Raw genomic sequence first — 19223 nt, forward strand, 5'->3', positions numbered from 1 at the left:
TTAGCCTGCCATTAAAAACAGTTTTACCCACTCCACAGTACATCAAAAGAAAATCAATTATAACGCCAGACTACCGATATAAATGTCTGTTGAGAGAATAATGTTAGAAATCAAACTACACTTGCATCTCAATGATCGCATTACATTTACAGGAACTAGTTTCTCAGCAGTGGCGGAATTTTACTTTGCTCCGGTTAGTACTGCGCCGAAAAGTAAACACAAAAGAAGCGCACTACAGTCGGGACGTCTAGCTAGCTAGTAGTAGTCTCGGTTGCCTAGGTAACTTAATATCACTCCGCCGCTGCTGTAGACTGTGCTAATAAACACAGGGAACAAAGTATAACTATTGCAATGCGATGAAAGGGTAGTTTGATTTCTAACATTATTCTCTCAACAGACATTTATATCGGTAGTCTGGCGTTATAATTGATTTGCTTTTGATGTACTGTGGAGTGGGTAAAACTGTTTTTAATGGCAGGCTAACGCATCTACCGTTGACTCGCGCTAGCCTAGCACCAGCGAACTATCCAAAAGTAAGGACTGGATGAATTTTTTTTTGAAAACGGTCTCCACTGATGAATGACAAACAGGCTCACTTGAAAATGAGGTCCGATGTTGAAAATCCTGAACCACCCCTTTAAGATTAAAAAGAGCCCAAACACACCATAATCCATCACTCAGATCTAAAGATATTCCTTATGGCGTTCTGACACAAAAAAATACCAGAGGCGCACCTATGAAGTAGCAATAGCAGTGAAGCTATGTTGTTTTGATGTGACGTTTCAGCTCATAACTCAATAAAACATGCATGGATTGTGAAAAATCACAACATCTTTATTGACAGCAGACTCTCACGATTACAAAGAGCCCAAACACAACATAATCCATTGCTTTGATCACGAGATATTCCTCACGAAGTGATGCATACTTGGCTAAAAAACAAGTCTCTCATCCTTCTGGGGAGCAAAGTGTTTTCCAATTTTCCCGGAACCGTCCGCGCTCGTTTTCAAATGTGGAATAACAAAAAATATGTATCATCTTAAAGCTTAGAATCTCAGCTTTTTAAAGAATCCAACCACTTCAATCAACTCTGAACAAGTGCTGACTAGTCTCTCTAAACCGGAGTGTACCGACCGCGTGCACCACCCATGGCGCCACCTAGCTGCGAAAATATTCATTATCATATTTTTCAAAAATATTGCCTTGATTCAAACAAAATTGGTGTCATTTGAAACCTTAGAGTCTGAACTTTACAGTGAATGTAGCCAATTTGAAAAACTCCTAAGTATTGCTGAGTTATTTGCTGATAAATATATAAAAAAAATCATAATCTATAAAATACTTTTTTGTACTATGTACTGCAATGTGTCAAAAACATCATACATCTCATGAAACATTAAAAAAATCGTTGAAAATGGCACTTCATTTTTTACAGCATATTAATACAATTAAAATGAGCCCAAAATTAACTTTATCTATTGCTTTTATGATAAGATATTCTTCATGGTGAAACACTATCAAAAATGCCCATGAGGGGGCGTCAAGGTCTCAACAAAAAGGCTATCTTTTTTTTTCTTGCTGTAACTTTTGATTACTTTATCCAATCACCACAAAATTTTATCCAGATGCAGCTCATATGTAGAGGGACTTCCCCAAAAAAGAATTTTCCTCCTACCTTATTTCCTTCCTGAGTTATACCATGTCAAACAAGAAAGATATGCATTATCATTATAAAAAAAATATATATTTTTTGTCTTTTATCAGCAGTTTCTCGGCAGCAGAATGTCCAAATGTAATGTAATTTATATTTTCAAAAAATTTGAAAAGTGTTCTTTCAAACGATACCTACCTTTTGACTCTCCTTGCTATAGTTTTGAAGTTATGAGTCTGTAGTTTTGTGTATGTCACTCAGAAAACTCATTTTTTTTATTGCTTTCCAAATGTGCGAGGACTAAACAAAAAGGCTACCTTTGTTCCAAATGCTGTAACGTTTGAGTACTTTATGCGATCACCACAAAATTTGATTCAGATGCAGCTCACATTTAGGGGTACTTCCCCAAAAAAGAATTAATCTGCTACCATATTTCCTTCCCAAGTTATTGCATGTCAAACAAGAGAGATATGCAAAATCATAATAAAAATTATGTTTTTTTTTTTTGTATTTATCAGCAGTTTCTCGGCAGGAGAATATCCAAATGTAATGTAATTTATATTTTCAAAAAATTTGAAAAGAGTTCTATCAAACGATACCTACCTTTTGACTCTCCTTGTTATAGTTTTGAAGTTATGAGTCTTTACTTTTTTGTGTGTCACTCAGACAAAACAACTCCAAAAATGGCCTCAGGGTTTAAGGGGTTAAAGGAGTGTCTTGCAACATGTTATCTACCAACACGTACAAGTTCAAATAAAGTTTTGACAAAAAAAGGTTTTATAAAAAGATAAACCTCACATATTTCAGCCTTTAAATCATTTTGTTAAAAAGAATGAGTCAAAAAAGATCAATTACTGACATTTACAATGCACTTTAGCTTATCTTTTAGAATTAATAGTAAAATTCGGTCCGATTTTCCGTGGCATCTTTCGTTGCTATGCAACCGTTGTGTTGCTAGGCAACTCTCCACAACAACAAAGAAGTTTTAGCCAAGTAGCTAATGGATTTCCACCACTGAAAAACGCTTGCTGTATCTCTGCTGCAAGATTTATTTACGGAAAAGAGGAAAAACACCCGTAGTGTTTGGGTGCACCCCCATTCTTCATGTTGACTGAGCTTTCAATGGTGGTCTGAAAAGGGTGAAGCTGATTGGTTGGTTCTTGCCACATGACCTGCGGTAAAATCTGAAAGGTTAGATTTTTGCACATTTTTTGAATGAAAGATCAAAAGGATAAACAATGCTGATTTATTTTTTACAGCCATTTTTGATCATATTTACCAGGGGTGCCATTAATTCGGACCACAAGTGTATATGTAAAATAACACGATCATCAAAATAAAACCGCAGTACAGTCTTTCTACAGTATATAAAGTTCAAAGTACTGACATTTGTACTGTTGTCTGACAGACAGGCGACTCTATTCGAACAATCAGTACGTGCTCTATGGAGAATGTGCGTGGCTTATGGTAACTTATGTGTGTGAACAGTCTAATGCAAATTCCTATCTTGGTGAGATATTAATATAAACAGTCAAATGGATCAATGCATTAAGCCTTGGCAGTACATTAGGCTAATAGACCTGCCACTGTCTATTATATCATTAATATTAATAAAGCAACAATATTGGCAAAAGAAAAAAACTAACATACACACTGCATTTCATTTATTTCTTCATTACTGACTGCTCGAATAATGATTTGAAAAACCTTGTTTACTTGAGCAATACTAAGGCAATGTGCCATTGTTTTAACTTGTTTATAGTAATATTAAACTATTTAAAGTATTTGTGTTTAGTAGTGCTTTCGTTTTTGTTAGCATTGGAATCAATATCTAGAGAATGACAATTTCACTGCTATTATTTTGGATTAAGTTGGTATCAAGACATCTCTAACCAATAGAATGAAACTGGCGAAAGTGAAGATTGGATAGACAGTTCATTGGGTAATTCCTTTGGCTTTGGCTGTTGATGGTAGCCTAGACCCAGCAAAGTGTCACTCAAAAATGTGCAGAAAAAATAACAATGATTTCCCACAATTTTGTCAGGAAAAGCCCGAGGCCAGCTTGACAGCTCATAGAACCAAGTGTGTGTTTGGTTCAAAAAGACTCGAGAGACAACTAAGTTTAGTATTCACACGCTGTTTGACAGGCTTTTTGTATGTGTGCGCTTTGAGAAAAGTGCATGTTAGAACCACGCATCAGCAAGCGAATGAAATGTTTAACCGGCAAGGCTTTAAAGCACATGCAAATAATGAACTTCTGTGCATTGCAGTGTCCCGTGAGTGTAACTCTAACCTCTACACAGTATGTTGGGACGGAGGCGCCAGAACTGCAACTGATAGAATACACTGTAGCACGATACTACAATATTTCTTTATATTTCATCCACGATAAAAAATCGTGATGTCACATACCCCAAAAGTGACGCATGTGCGCAATTTCCAACGAAAACCATCCTGACAATTCTAAAATATAAATGCTCGTAACAGAATGATTTTTGAAGGATCGTGTGACACTGGAGTAATGGTTGCAGAGAATTCAGCTTTGGACATCACAGGAATAAATTACATACCTTTTTTATTTTTTTTTATTTTTTACAATATTACTGTTTTACTGTATTTTTGATCAAATAAATGGAGTCTTGGTGAGCATAAGAAACTTCATTCAACACACTCACAGCTCTCTCCCAGCTAATTAGGTGCTGAGACCTATGTATCAATCCAAAAATGCAAAAAAAGGTCTGCACTGACGAAGGAAAAGAGCCGAAACGTTTGTTAACTTTATTTACTGTTTATAATAAATGATTTTTTAGAGTGCAGACCTTTTTTGCATTTTTGAGCATAAGAAACGTACTTTTTTTAAATATTTTAATTTTATTTTAATTTTTATAAATCTTACAGACCCCAAACGTTTGAACAGTAGAAAGAAAAATAGAAAGCAAGAAAGAAAGATCCCTGCTTTAACCAACCTTTAGCACAGACTGAAGTCTCCAGGACTCCTCTGACTAGCCCTGTGTGGCGAGGTATAGGCCTACATCAGTATCGGATAGGCTAGTTTATAGTGAAGGACTCTATGAATGTGTTAGAGGAAATGATGCGTTCCTTCTGTCGGAGCCCCACACTGCTCTTCTCTGAGCCGCTCTGAAGATAGTTACTGGTGCGGTGAGCTCACCAGAGAAAGTTGCCAAGTGACTAATCCCCAATCACTAATTAAAGCACCAGCGAGGCACATATGCTGCCTGCACGCTTACACGGTCCTGCACGCTTATAAACCAGGGGACCTCTACCCTCCTCCTGCGTCTCTTTCTTCTCTGGGTTGGAAAGGGAGGGAGCAGAACATGAATGTACCGTGAGATGGATGGTGCAGGCTATTAAAGGAAATGGAGGAACTATGTCTAGAGTGGCGTCTTCTGGTGAATTGTGAAATCCACCCAGAGGGCCGCTGGTTGCTATGGTAACCCCTGCTGCCGCTGTTGATCCAGGTGTGTCCGGGACACGTGAGGTTTGTGCCCCCTGTTCAGATCACTCGTCAGACCTGACACAAGCACTCAAGAACAAGACTCCAGGTGCCGGGCTACTGATGCGTTCCACTCTTTTAGCGCTCAACAATCATTTGTTTTGTTGCTAGGCCCAGTCAGACAAGTAGTTCAGTTTGTGCTTGCCCAGACAATATTTACTCACACCGTAAATAAATAAATTACATAATATTAATGCGTAATAAATTCAAAAAATTAAACCGATATTTTTTACTTACTACTACTATTATTATTTAATAAATATTATTTGTCAGAAAAAAACAACAGCACATTTTTATTAGTGAAAAAGCAAAACAAGTCTTTGTTTTATACTTTTTTTTTTTAAACAAATACTTTTTTTTTGCAAATAACTTTTTAATTTGGAACACTATTTTATACAAATATTTTATATACATGTGTGTATATATATATATATATATATATATATATATATATATATATATATATATATATATATATATATATATATATATATATATACATATGTATGTATATATGTATATATATATACAGTGCTATGCATAAGTTTAGACACCCATGCTAAAGTTGACTAAAAAGAGGAATAAAAAATCCTCTTTTGGAAATTGAACTTAATGCCTTAATTTAAAAAATTAGGAAAAATCCAGCCTTTAAGGACACCAATTTTCTTTGTGAATGAATAATGCATCGTAAATAAATAAATGTTCTTCCTTAAAATACAGGGTGCATAAGTTTGGACACCCCTATGTTAAATTCCCATAGAGGCAGGCAGATTTTTATTTTTAAGTATTTAAAAAAAAAAAATTTTTAGGATACTATGCATCCTCATAAAGTTCCCTTGGCCTTTGGAATTAAAATAGCCCCACATCATCACATAGCCTTCACCATACCTAGAGATTGGCATGGGGTACTTTCCATAAGATCATCTCTCAATGCAAATCAAACTAGCTATTAGGCTAACTGAAATAATACCATGCCAATCTCTAGGTATGGTGAAGGCTATGTGATGATGTGGGGCTATTTTAATTCCAAAGGCCAAGGGAACTTTATCAGGATGCATAGTATCCTGGATCCATGAAGTAACTGGCCTTTAAAAATAAAAATCTGCCTGCCTCTATGGGAATTTAACATAGGGGTGTCCAGACTTATGCACCCTGTATTTTAAGGAAGAACATTTATTTATTTACGATACATTATTCATTCACAAAGAAAATTGGTGTCCTTACAGGTTGGATTTTTCCTAATTTTTTTAATTAAGGCATTAAGGTCAGTTTCCAAAAGATGATTTTTTATTCCTCTTTTTAGTCAACATTAGTATGGGTGTCTAAACTTATGCATAGCACTGTATATATATATATATATATATATATATATAACTAATAGAAATAATAGAAACAATAATTTTATTTTTATTTTAAATAATATTTTTTAAATTAACATAACTATTATTCAACATTTTTATGTGTCAGAAAAATCTGTATATTTTTCTTTAAAACTTTTAAACAACTTACATCAATTAATTTATTAAGTTGGAACACTAGCTAGAAATTGCCATAAACCAAACACTTTATTTGAATAATAATAATAATAATAATGGTATTTTCTTTATGATTTTAAACTCATTCAACTGATCAGTTCTTCCAAAATTCTTAAACCGTTCTCACAGTTTGAACAACTGCTTATATATTGTATTAGCCACCTAGATAACATTGCCTTGGTGATCGAAGTCAGCTTTGGATGCCAGTTATTTTTTCCCTTCACTGCTCTTATCAAGATTGCATTCCCTGGTGCTTTTAACGGATTAAATGTTTTGGTTCATCTGTGTGTTTTTTTTTAAACACTGAGGACTCGGTTAATATCAAGCAACATCAGCTGGTGTCTAGTTGCGTGAGCTGAGAACATTATTAATGTCTAAAAATAAAATCGTCCGCCCTTCCCCAGTTGGTGTTCTCTGTTGTCACAGGTGTCTATATGCAGTGATTGGGCACTTCATATTTTTTTTGCGCTTGTTTTTGCACACAACTTCCTTGTGCAGTCTCACACACCTTTCTCCTTAGACAATGATTCTTTTCAATAGCTGACCTTTGATTTAATAGGACTCTTTATTTTGTGTAAACACACAGGAGGAGTGCGTACAGTGGTCAGAGGTGATGGGACAAATGAAGGCAAAGCTTTCCTCTTCCTCATGATCCTATTGCCCTCAAACAAGGATGTGCTACAAATCTGTCGCTTTCAGTTCCTGCTGGAGCATCAGTTGAAGCACACAGATGCCACAGACATACAACATACAAAAAAACCCTGAGTCCTGCTCTGAAACTTAAATAGTCCTTATTGTTTTGGTCCCCTTAGGTTCAGGTCAGCAGTCGCACAATGTTATGAGACCATTGGATGGGTTTGGTGTGGGTGTTACAGATTCAGCAAAACAAAGGTCTTGTGTGTTTCAGTTAATACGTCACATGTGGCATCCATGTGTCAGCGTTCTAAAAGTTTCTTAAAATTAAATACCAAATGCTTTCATAATTTGCTATTTAATGCAATTACAATGTTGTGTAAGTGTCCAAACACCCTGAGCTATTGTATATGTCACTTAAAATCAGTTGTGACTTGTTATATAAGCATAGGGTAACTAACATTTAACCAAATGTTTGTTGAAGGTACTTTTTATCACTTGACCTTTTGGGAAAAAGAGTTGGACCATTTTTGTTTAGCTTGATGAATTCGACTTTCTGAAAGCCAATTGGCCATTGAGTCTTATGCAATAGTAAAAGCACCAGTGTGTTTGAAACTGTCATGCTTTCTGTAATGCATTTCTGCAGATTATGTATTACTATTATTACTCATACTTGGGTTCAGAGAAGTGAACAAAACGTCGGTGAGCAACTCGAACCACACCGTATTTTATTATGAAAATGTATCATAGGACTCTAATTGTGTGATTCATTATGTCGTGCCATTACTTTTCTATGGTTTTCGAGCGGCTGATAATAAAACCTGCAAAACAATGCCACAGACTCAATCTAAGGAGGACTTCAGCCATACGCTGTAAAAATATCCTATTAAATTTACGGTAAAAAAAAAATGGCAGCAGTGGTTTCCATAAATATGGTAACAATGTTAAACACAAAGCCACATGATGAATCAGAGTCCATCGTAAGTGGCCGGTGCATAAAACAAGGTAATAATTGACAAATTATTCACAAAAGTCAAAACGCCATCAGGGTAACACACGACACAGAAATAATGCAGTGAACATTAAAGGTAAACTGTGTAACTTCTGACCCTCTTGCGGTTGAAACGAAACTGCATGCATTCTGCAGAAGAACATTGTTTTGGTTGTGGTTTGACTCTGCGTGACTGTGCGGATGAATATGGTTATCCTACTTCTCATAAAACATCTAGATATTACCAGTTTAGTTGGAAAGGATCTCAAGCTGACTAGCTGAAGACATTACTGTCGCTATACTCATTAATAGACACGGTATTTCCCTGATGGACTTACTCATTGTGTTCATTTTGTTCATTTTTAACAAAAAAAGATAGAGTGCCTTTAACTAAATGACAAAATGTAACACAAAACAGCATGATGTACATTCCTGATATAAATAATTACAAAAAAACTAAATTATTTGTATAAAAATATGATCACGTGATGTGTCATTCAATGACTTCTGGGACTTCAACATAAATGATATTGTAAAATATATATTTTTTTTTTTCTTTTACGTGCAAGAACCATACATTTGACATTATTTTGCAGCAAAATTACAGAATGCAATTTTAAACCATGCAGTTCTTTTTTTACTGTATATGAAACAATTATCAATATTGTACTGTAGCATACACATATATATAAATGACCTAAAGTCACACCATCCGCATTTAGACTGTTGCACCTGTGTTATGTAATAACAGCTCACCTGTTGCATTCAATAAGAGAGCGTGACTGTCATTCCTAAAAGCTCCCATAGTGGGATCTCATACCGAGCTGGATCTTCTGCTTTAAAGTCGGCATGAAATCAAAATTGACATTATTGTTAGTGCACATGACTAGTCTTGTGAACAATTAACCGCTGCAGTTTTCCGTGTGAGCTTTTTTTTTTCATCTGAATTGTAGAGAGCTCTAGTTTACGGCAAACCCCAGAGGTCTAACATGCTGATTTTTCTCTCACATTATGCATGCATGGAGCAGTCGGGAGAGCGGCATCCGGAGACTGTGGGAGACATGAGCGATACGGGCTTGTGCTTTCACACAGATTCAGGATGGAAGTGTTTTATACATTTTGTAAGAAATGCTAGTGTGATTGATTACTGGAGTGACATGAAGTGTTTGTCATGTTTAAATGTTTTGCATTTTAAATGCAACTTTTATTTTAGATTTTTGAATCTACATGACATGTTATTTTAGGTGTTCATAAGGGCATTGAGAGGCTTAAACAAATCATTTTGAGATTTAGAGCTGGAGTGTGTATGTGCTCTTCATGCTATCGAATTATACTTGGATTACATTATGCTGTAAATATTGTATATTTAGTGCAGGCGTTTCTAGTGCCAAGGTTGTGTAATAGTCTTAAGATGCCTCCAGGCTTGAGTATTGTCCAGCCCTGAGGTTAAAATAACCCAGGTTTTGCATAATGACTTGGTAGAGCCACCAAATGCTGGCATAATGTATCCCAGTTTTCAAGCAGAAGGAACTGGTTGAAATATTCAGAAGGATATTAATCCACAATCTGAATTGTGATGCAGCCCGGAAATAACTCCACGTTGGTTCGTCTGGCCAGAGGAGAACTGGACCCCGACTGAGCCTGGTTTCTCCCCAGGTTGTTTTTCTTCATTCTGTCACTGATGGAGTTCTTGCGAGATTTCTGGAGATCTTTGCCACTGTCGCCTTTTGGCTTTCTTAGTTGGGGACGCTTAATATTCTGTAATATTATTGACTTGACTGCACTGACACCTCCATTCAGTTTCTCTCCATAGGGAAATAGATTTTTAACAATGACTTATAACCTTTAAAGACAGCCCTACTGTGAGCATTGAGGTTGTTAATCGATGGTATTTGCTTCCGTCTAAGCCGCTAGCCTGCATTATTTCAACTTAGTTTTAAAATAATCGTGCTTATCAGCAGAATTCGTGGTGTAAAACTATAAAACCCATGATGCTGTACAGAGAATTCCACCTATCAGAGAGTCGAAATAAGCAAAACATGCTCTCAAATACTTAAATATTAGAAAATATATGTGCAGTGTGACAACGAACCGTGAATAGAGCTGCATCTGACGGCTTGACACAAAGAAAAGCACTCTAGACATCACGGGACGCAGTGGTGTTGGCATCTGTTTAAGACTTGCTACAGTTCTACTGCAGACTTCACAGACTGTGCCATTGTTTCTTTATAAGGGAACTACATTTGAAGTTCATCCACAGCTGACAGACAGAGCGCCACAGATGGACTCGTACACTAAAGCAGCCCTTTGTTTGGCCACGACCCATTAGTCTTTGTCTAGAGCTGGGGAGAGTGTGTTAGAGGCACTGTCCTGTCGCCAAATGCATTCATATTTGAAATACACAGACGGTGAAACGAGTTGTTTGATTTATTTCGCTTTGATTGATCTTTTTGATGGGCCAAAGAGCTGTGAATATCAGATTTTGTCTCTGAATGGCTTCGTATTGTTATGATTCCAGTATCTCGATGAGAGCCTCAGTGTCTTTGTTTGTGTGCGCCTTTTGTTGCAATTTATTTTCTCTGACAAATTGGAAAAGGCATGATCTATCAATAACCTGATTATGATTTTTATAATAGTGTGCTGAATAATAGTGCCCTGTGTTATAATAGAAGCCATCAAGTGAATAAAGGTGCCTTCACAGGATACGCGTCTACTTTTTCCAGCACGTTTAATTAGCCTAGATGGAGTTAAGCGTCAAGCGTTGAAACAATGATCAAATTATTTCAACTTTGCCCCGTTCTGCAGATCTTTAAACGCGCAGCCTGATATTTTGGATTATTTTTTCATAACATATGGAGTGCCACTTAAAAATTAAAATTAAATCTGCTTATTATTATTATTATTATTATTAATAATAATAATAAAGACAAATAAATATACATATTTAAAACGTTATTCATGTAGTTAAACAAACATAACATCAATAACATTGATTCATCACATTACAAGTTACAAATTAATTGACATTTTAAATCTGTTTATTTAATTCTCATTAACAATAAAATTAAATAATTATTAAAAGCATTAATTAATTCTGTCATTTAATTACTTAGCCTCATGTCGCTCCTCTCAAGGAGATATATTTTAATAACTAAATATTACAAATTACTTTTTGCATGATAAAGTTTAATTCAGAATTTAATTCAGAGGCACATTCAAACCATTATGTTTATGAATTGCATTTTTAATGGATATTTGAAATAATAAATAGATCCGGTGCATGGGGAAAAATAGACACATTAGTCGGTCAGCCCTGTGTTTGAAGGCCCACTGACACCAAGGATGAGAACTATAACAATAACTATTTTTAATACTTTCTAGTGCCACCATAAATGACCTGTTTAATTCAAATGTAAGAATCAGAAATGTCAATGCTCAGACGATCAAATGGGATAATTAACCCTGTGGTGAAAATCAAGCTTTTAATGATTTAACACTGTCTATGTGGTGTTTTTAATATGCTTTAAGACAAGCCATGTGCAAATTCATAGGTCAACACCATTGTTTAATATTTTCTCTCTAAAACTGCAGTGAACCAAACAAAGACAGTCTCAAAAACGTGGTTTGAAATCGCTGGCGTTTCTTACGTCACAAACTACGTGGTCAACGTGTGATCGTCAACGAGTGGATCTCTGGGCTGGTGTGAGTGAGTGGAGGCGGGGCTCATTTGCATATTCATAGAACCGCATATATAATGAAGCAAGGGTGTAGTTACATTCAAGCTATTTTAAGGCATGAAGGATTTTTTATTTATTTAAAAAAAAGCGTTTAAATATATCATTTTAGTGATCAAAGATGAGTTTCAAGAAAGAAAAAAAATACTACAGGGGGACTTTAACCTCTTTGCTCATATGTAGAGCATGCTGTGTGTTTGCCCTCATGTGAATGGTAGAGTTTGACATGCTTCAGGATCTCTGGCTATACAAAATGCCTCTTGCTGGGCCAGATTTGTTTCTGATCCATCTGTCTGTCAGTGGTCAGAGCAAAACCTGTGGCCTGTGGGCGTACAGGTCATTACAGCCGAACAGTCCCAGCAGGGACAGAAACGGTCCGGAGCCACATAACCACGTCTGCTCTGAGCCTCAGGTGTACTTCTGCACACTCCACAGCAGATTGGAGCTCTCCGCGGGGCCATTATCAGATAAAACATCTCCCATTACCTCCTAGTAATGCACCCCTGCCATCTGTGCAAGCTCGAGCAAGAAATCATGCCTCTTCCATTTTCTTGACTGTGTTGTCAATTTCATAAATGGGGCTGTTTAAAGTGGTGCTTCTTGCCAATGCGAACTGCAGTGCCACTGCCACAGTTGCGCCGACATCCTCTGAGAGTGAAGGGCTAATGGAAGTTTTGCTTAAACTTCTTTTTCATTAAAGTTACAGCTGCACTCGGAATTTCAGATTTGAGATTAAGTTGTGAATGTCACTGCAACTGCTCATTCAGTGGTTTTGTTTTATGCTGTTTAGTTATTGAACATTCCGTAGCATTTGTTAATTACTTCCCATGTGTTTTGACAGCCTGGACTCGTGTGGTAGATTTTGGCTGCGACAAAACAATGTTTCTTATTCTGTGGCCCACCCACACTGCTAAATTGATTTAATGTCTGCTAATGGGCTCAACCACTTCTTCCAAACTGTGTTCTTTTCGGCTGCTCTCCACCAAAGTGCACATTAGATGCTGCACGATTACAGAAAAATTTTAATCAGTGAATATAATCACACAAGCTACAGAGTTTTACTCGGGGAACTCAGGGAAAAATCCAGGGAAATTCCTGTGCCAGGCTAGTCATTCCAACTTCCACCACCTCACAAGATGATATTTGACAAAATTATAAGAAAGAACAGTTTGAGATTAAATGAGTGACAATGATGACAAAATTTATTTTGGTGTGAACTAATTAAACATTGTGTTCACACATTTGATTGGCTCTGAAACCGAATTCAGTTTGTTTCCCTTTTCTTCAAAACGCTCTTTTTCAATTCGAATCGTGTGATTATTTTGTGTCGTGACTCGTGATGATAGTTTTTCACTTTGCGGTGAACTATTTCTTTAAAATTGTGTTCACACTTTGTACATTGGAGTTTGAAACCAAAATCAGTTTGTCCCCCTTTCCTTCAGTATGCTTCTTTTTTAATTTTTTTTTATTTATTGAATCATACAGTTCTTTTGTACGCAATCATGTTTCAATGACAGCTTTCGCACTAATCAAAGTAACCAAAAGTTATGGTTGGTTGAAAATAGGTCCGCACCAAAACCAGAGACACCGCTGCTGATTTCTTGAGAAGCATAAATCAATACTGAACATAAATGCAAATAATGTGCCAGATGTTACTCTTTGCCAAATTCTTGCTTGTCATTGAAGGTGTGTAGACCTTGACATGCACTCATGCTCGGTCACGCTTACCGTGAACCAGTTTAAGGTGTCAACCACAACAACAAAAAATTGTGTTATGCATTACATTTGGTTTGTTTCATTCTGCCTGATGACATTTTCACCCTCTTCCCTGTAGATATCTGGAGTCTAGGGGTCATCCTCTTCATGCTAGTGTGTGGTCAGCCCCCCTTCCAGGAGGCCAACGACAGCGAGACCCTCACTATGATCATGGACTGCAAATACACTGTACCTGCCCACGTCTCCAACGCCTGCAAAGAGTAAGTCACCGCCTTAACCTCTGTCTCAGACCCAGTCGGATCATCTCTGGCATTTCCTGCATCTTGAATGTTGACGGTTTTTCCCCTAGGCTATTGAGACACAATGGCTTTTTGGAGCATTTCATCGTACATTCATCATATAGAAAGCCAGACACAGTATTGTTGACATGGATGTTAATAAGCTACCTCAGACAGACTTGGAATGACCTTCGAGGAATCGAAATATCTGTCTTGCTTTTTACTTCTGTGACTAGTTTGGAAAGGTCTTCTGTGGAGCTGTCACGATTATATGAGTTTTGTCAGTTATTAATTGTCATACAAATAATTGCAATTAATAATTTAATTCAAGGGTTGCACCACTATTCCAAAAGTGGTGGGGCCAAATTGTATGCTTTTAGAGTGTATAATGGGGATTTATGAATTTGGGGTTGTGTAATGGGGATTATGATCTTCATTTTTTATAAAATACCATTGTCAAAGATGCCCTTTAAAGCTAAACGCAGCCTGCAAGCCATTAAATGGATTGGACTGATGAATAAAGCATGAATTTGATGTAAACAATAGATCTACATAATATTAACATACGCAGTTAATAGAGGGAATAAACCATTAGCCCTACAGTTATGAAAGCTTGAAATATTTAAACCTGTACCAATTTACATTGACTATAGTAGTAGTAAGTAGTAGCATTAGTTCTAGTGTTTTATCCTGAAAAATAGTTAATAAAGTGCTGTTCTCCACAAGTATAGTTGTATGACTTGTTTATGATAGGACACGTCATGAATAGCTGCATTTGGTGTCCTTGACACTGGCTAGGCTGTACCTCATCCATAATACACAAAAAAATAACATGTTCAAATGTTATTTGTAAAATAACAAATATTAGTAGGCCTATTCAATGTCCTGGACATGACTGCTAAGTACAAAATTAGGCCTACATGCGTCAAGAGATTTATTGAGTTACAAGGTATGCGGAGGCATCCCTTATTTAGCAGGGTTGAAGACCTAAGGTAAAAAGCGATCTGATGTGTCCTTAAGGCAGGGTGTCCGCGGCGCGGATCCTTAAAAAGTCTTAAATTAGATTTTAAAAATTTAAGGCCATAAAAAGTCTTATTTTTACCTATTAAAGGTCTTAATTTTTCGATGGCAATTTGACTTAGACATATCTAAATGTTTTCCAAATGAGAAATATCTAATTAGCGTACTTTTTTTATTTATTATTCTTTCTTTGTGGATTTGCTTGTTCACGTGACATTTCGCGTCACATTCGCGGCAGCATTACGTCTGTCTCCTGCACGCGAAACAGGAGGAGAGAAGGAGAAGCGAGTTGGTAAATGTCAGTTCAATTGTAAGTTCATTCTTTATGTGCTTGGGAGTGTGCGATGTGTGTTGTCTATGATGATTTTGTAATCATTGTTTTAACAATGTACGAGACACTGCGAGCTCACACCGCTTTTGTCTCTCGTGCTTTCACTGCGTGATGTGTGCAATTATAGGTATGTTCCCAAATGAGTTTTTGTCTTATATTTATATAATATTATGTTGTTATCATAGGCCTACAATATCACATCAGCAAGAGTTCACAATTGCAAATGTGATATTTATTTTATATAACAGTTAAATTAACAATAAATTAACATCGTGAGTTACATTTTATTAACAATTTTGTCAATATTGTTTGTTTTCCCTTTATTTCGCTGACGAGAATTTCAAAATGAAGCCATAGCAGAGTCTCAATGCAACAGACGGCGAATCCGCGTTTTGAACGAATCAATTTAATGATTCAATGAACAATCACTTGCTTCTTTCCCGAATGAATCAGCCGTTTGATCAAATCGGTTGAATGAATGACTCCCTCAACTCACTTGCCGCCACCTACTGGCAGTTTTAGTTTCATATTTAAAGTAGCCTACCCTTTAATTAGAATGTTAAAATTAGAAATCAGTTCCTATTTAACAATCTCATAGCTTTATTTATGCAATTGTAAATGCAGTGTAAATATATTAATGCCAGTTCTGTGTCACCTCTGCACTGCAAAGATGGATTTTGATTTAATGATTTAATTTGACTGGTAACAGTGGTATTGTGTAATTATTCTAATAGAATTTAATTTGAATGTTAGAATTTGACATAAAAGGTGATGCATACATCTACAAATGTCCATATATAGGTGCAAATGCCCCTGGAAATCAATTTAAGGTGGCAAGTATTACCCCTTAATAAACAAATTCTGTCACTGCTGTGACATGAAAATGAAAAATATGAATATCTTCATGAGTCAGCTGTCAACAACAGGCCTAAACCAGCCATGGCACCAAGCACAGAAACACAATCAGTAAAATATTATCTAATTACTATCAACAAAACTTTGAAAATATCGAGACATATTTTGTCAATATTTCACACCCCTAATGCATGGTATTAATTTTGATTTCTTCGGGTCTTAAAAAGGTCTTAAAAAGCCTTAAATTTGACTTTAAAAAGTGTGCAGAAACCCTGTTAAGGTGTCAGGGTGCTTGTGATTGGTTAAACGGGAGTCAGAGTTTGCGTTGTGATGTTAGGCTGTTGCAGCCAGACTGATTGTATTGAGGCAAACAGCACGGTTATGTAACTGATAAGCTCCGGGTATCTTTACAGAAGCCAAAACTAACCTTTCTCATTCACTCACCATATTCCCCCCCTCCACTTCAAACTGTGTCGTTTAGCTCTCACAACTAGCTATCTCTTGCGGTCTGTCCTCAGGAACTTGCATGTCAGGCAAGTCTCTGTTTTTTTTTGTTTTTTCTTCAGTTCTTTGTCCGGGCTTTGTGAGCACACATGTTTAGTGTTAACATCTTTCAGAACTACTGCCAACAGCTAAAATTAGACTCTGCTTATATCATAGCTTAAATGGAAAGTCTGTTCACAGAGAAACAGCGCAGAACACACACATGCATACGTCCAGCTGGTGGACACGCTACAATCTGGTCCAAAATGGTTTGTGTGATTTACATGCCCTGCCACTGTTTGAGCAGAAATGTATCTTGGAACATCTTTTGAACAGCTGTAACTGATTTTCTTTGCAATATATGCAAATTAATTTGCGTGACATATGGTGATTATTTGCAATTAATTGCATGTATTAGTATTTGCTCCCAAATTATTATCAATAAAAATTGTATGTCTTAAATATTAAAATATTTTTCAAAGACATTACATTGTGTACACCAAACCATTGAAAAAAAATATTGCAAAATCTGACTTTAGAAATTAATTGTTTAGATTTTTTGTTTTATGTTCATGTAATTGAACATAAGCCTATTATCTTCTATATTGACTGTAAAATGTTTTATAGTAGCCTGATTAGAACTTTAATAATAAAAAAATAACTAGGAAATCACTAAACGAGAGAATGACTCAGATTTTATTTTTTAAGTTGCGATCGATAGTGGATAATAAATGTATTACTGACGGTAACAATGTTGTGCTGTTGAGGCTCGCGCAGCCTCTCGAGGAGAAATCGAAACAAATAAGCAAAGCTCACACACAAAAAACTCAGTTAACAACATACTGCCTATAAAATGTGGCGTTTTTATAATTTAAACATATGATTACAGTTGACGAGTAGAACTGTATGATAGAGTTGCCCTCACACGACGAGTGCTGTTTTCCTGAATACCATCACGATTGAAAATTTGACATTGATTTCATACAACAGTTCAATAAACAGTTGAAAGTCTTTTACATTTTAGATGCAATATTGACGGTTTTTGTTCTGTTTCAGCAGCGGATATAGTTCCAAACAAAGATCACAGCAGAGCGCGCATCTCACAGCAACACTCAGCCGTGTTTTCATTACTGAATGATTCAGCGTTTTGACAAAGATAGTCAAAGATTCAATGACCCATTCATAAACATCTGTCTCATTCTTGAATAAATCAGGAATGTTTAGTTCAGTAATATTCTTGGGTTTGCGTGCTGCAACCACCACCTTCAAATCCCGTTGATCCGTAGAGCCAAAAAGTTCCAGTTTTGTTTAATTGCTCCACTAGTCTTGTCTAAATTACCTTGGTACCGACGTCAGGACTTTTGACAGCACTAGTGGAACAATGACTCAAAACGTAAAAAAACCCCTGTTGTCTTCACTTACTTCACTTGACTCTTCTGTAGTTACATCGTGTACTAAGACCGACGGAAAATGTAAAGTTGCGATTTTCTAGGCTGATATGGCTAGGAACTATACTCTCATTCCTGCGTAATAATCAAGAAACTTTGCTGCCGTACCATGAGTGCAGCAGGCGTAATGATATGACGCAGCGCCTGAAAATAGGTCTAATGGGTTAGATTAACTTAGTCCCGGTCACGTTGGGAGTTACCGAGGTGGGGACTATTTTCAGGCGCTGCGTCATATCATTACGCCTGCTGGACTGCTGGAGTTTCTTGATTATTACGCAGGAATGAGAGTATAGTTCCTAGCCATATCAGCCTAGAAAATCGCAACTTTACATTTTCCGTCGGTCTTAGTACACGATGTAACTACAGAAGAGTCAAGTTTTAAATAGGAAAAATATCGAAACTCTTTGGTCATTTTTTTGAGAGAGATGCTAATGGTCTTGTCCGATTCAATGATCTATGCTAAGCTATGCTAAATGTGGTACCGCCAGACATCGGCTGAATGGATTCGAAAACGGTAAAACTCAACTGTTTAACTCTGGGGGAGTTGTAAAATGAGCCTATTTCCAAAAAAAGTGGAGTATCCCTTTAAGAATTCGTTCAACAGTGCTCAAAATGCAGTGAGGCAAATGCTGGTATTGTCATATTTTAAATTTCGGTACCGAAGTCGGTACTTTTGGCAACACACTACGCTTATTTATATAAATTGGAGCCGACTTTTCTTGTGCTTTTGGGTCAGTATTAGTGTACGTCTTGGAGTTCTGACATGCGTTTGGTATGCGCCTTACTGTGCAGCTGAAACCTCAGTGCCTGTTGCCACCAAGTCTTGCTGCAGGTCTTTTGCTGCCTTCTCAGAAATCTGGTTGCAACCGTTGATAGCTGCCTTTTCTGGCCCGTCCGTCTAGTGTAACCACTGTTCCTTTAACTTTGAACTTGCAAACTATGCTTCCAACGGTATCTTTTTGTATCCTGTTCCTTGTTTGTGAAGGGCAATGATATCTTTTTTTTTTAATGATAACTTTTTGGACCATTCTTTC

At 36.6% G+C, this 19223-nt stretch overlaps 1 protein-coding gene across 1 annotated transcript in view; it reads left to right on the forward strand.

The window, feature by feature from the left end:
- Nucleotides 1-19223, forward strand: part of snrka (SNF related kinase a) — a 61289-nt gene that overhangs the window by 23041 nt on the left and 19025 nt on the right. The window contains exon 3 of the mRNA XM_084385856.1: nucleotides 13893-14034. Within this exon, the coding sequence (XP_084241982.1) occupies nucleotides 13893-14034 (142 nt within the window). The remainder of the gene's footprint in view (nucleotides 1-13892; nucleotides 14035-19223) is intronic.

The sequence above is a fragment of the Rutilus rutilus genome (assembly GCF_951802725.1).
Source record: "Rutilus rutilus genome assembly, chromosome: 17".
NCBI classification, from domain to species: Eukaryota; Metazoa; Chordata; class Actinopteri; order Cypriniformes; family Leuciscidae; genus Rutilus; species Rutilus rutilus.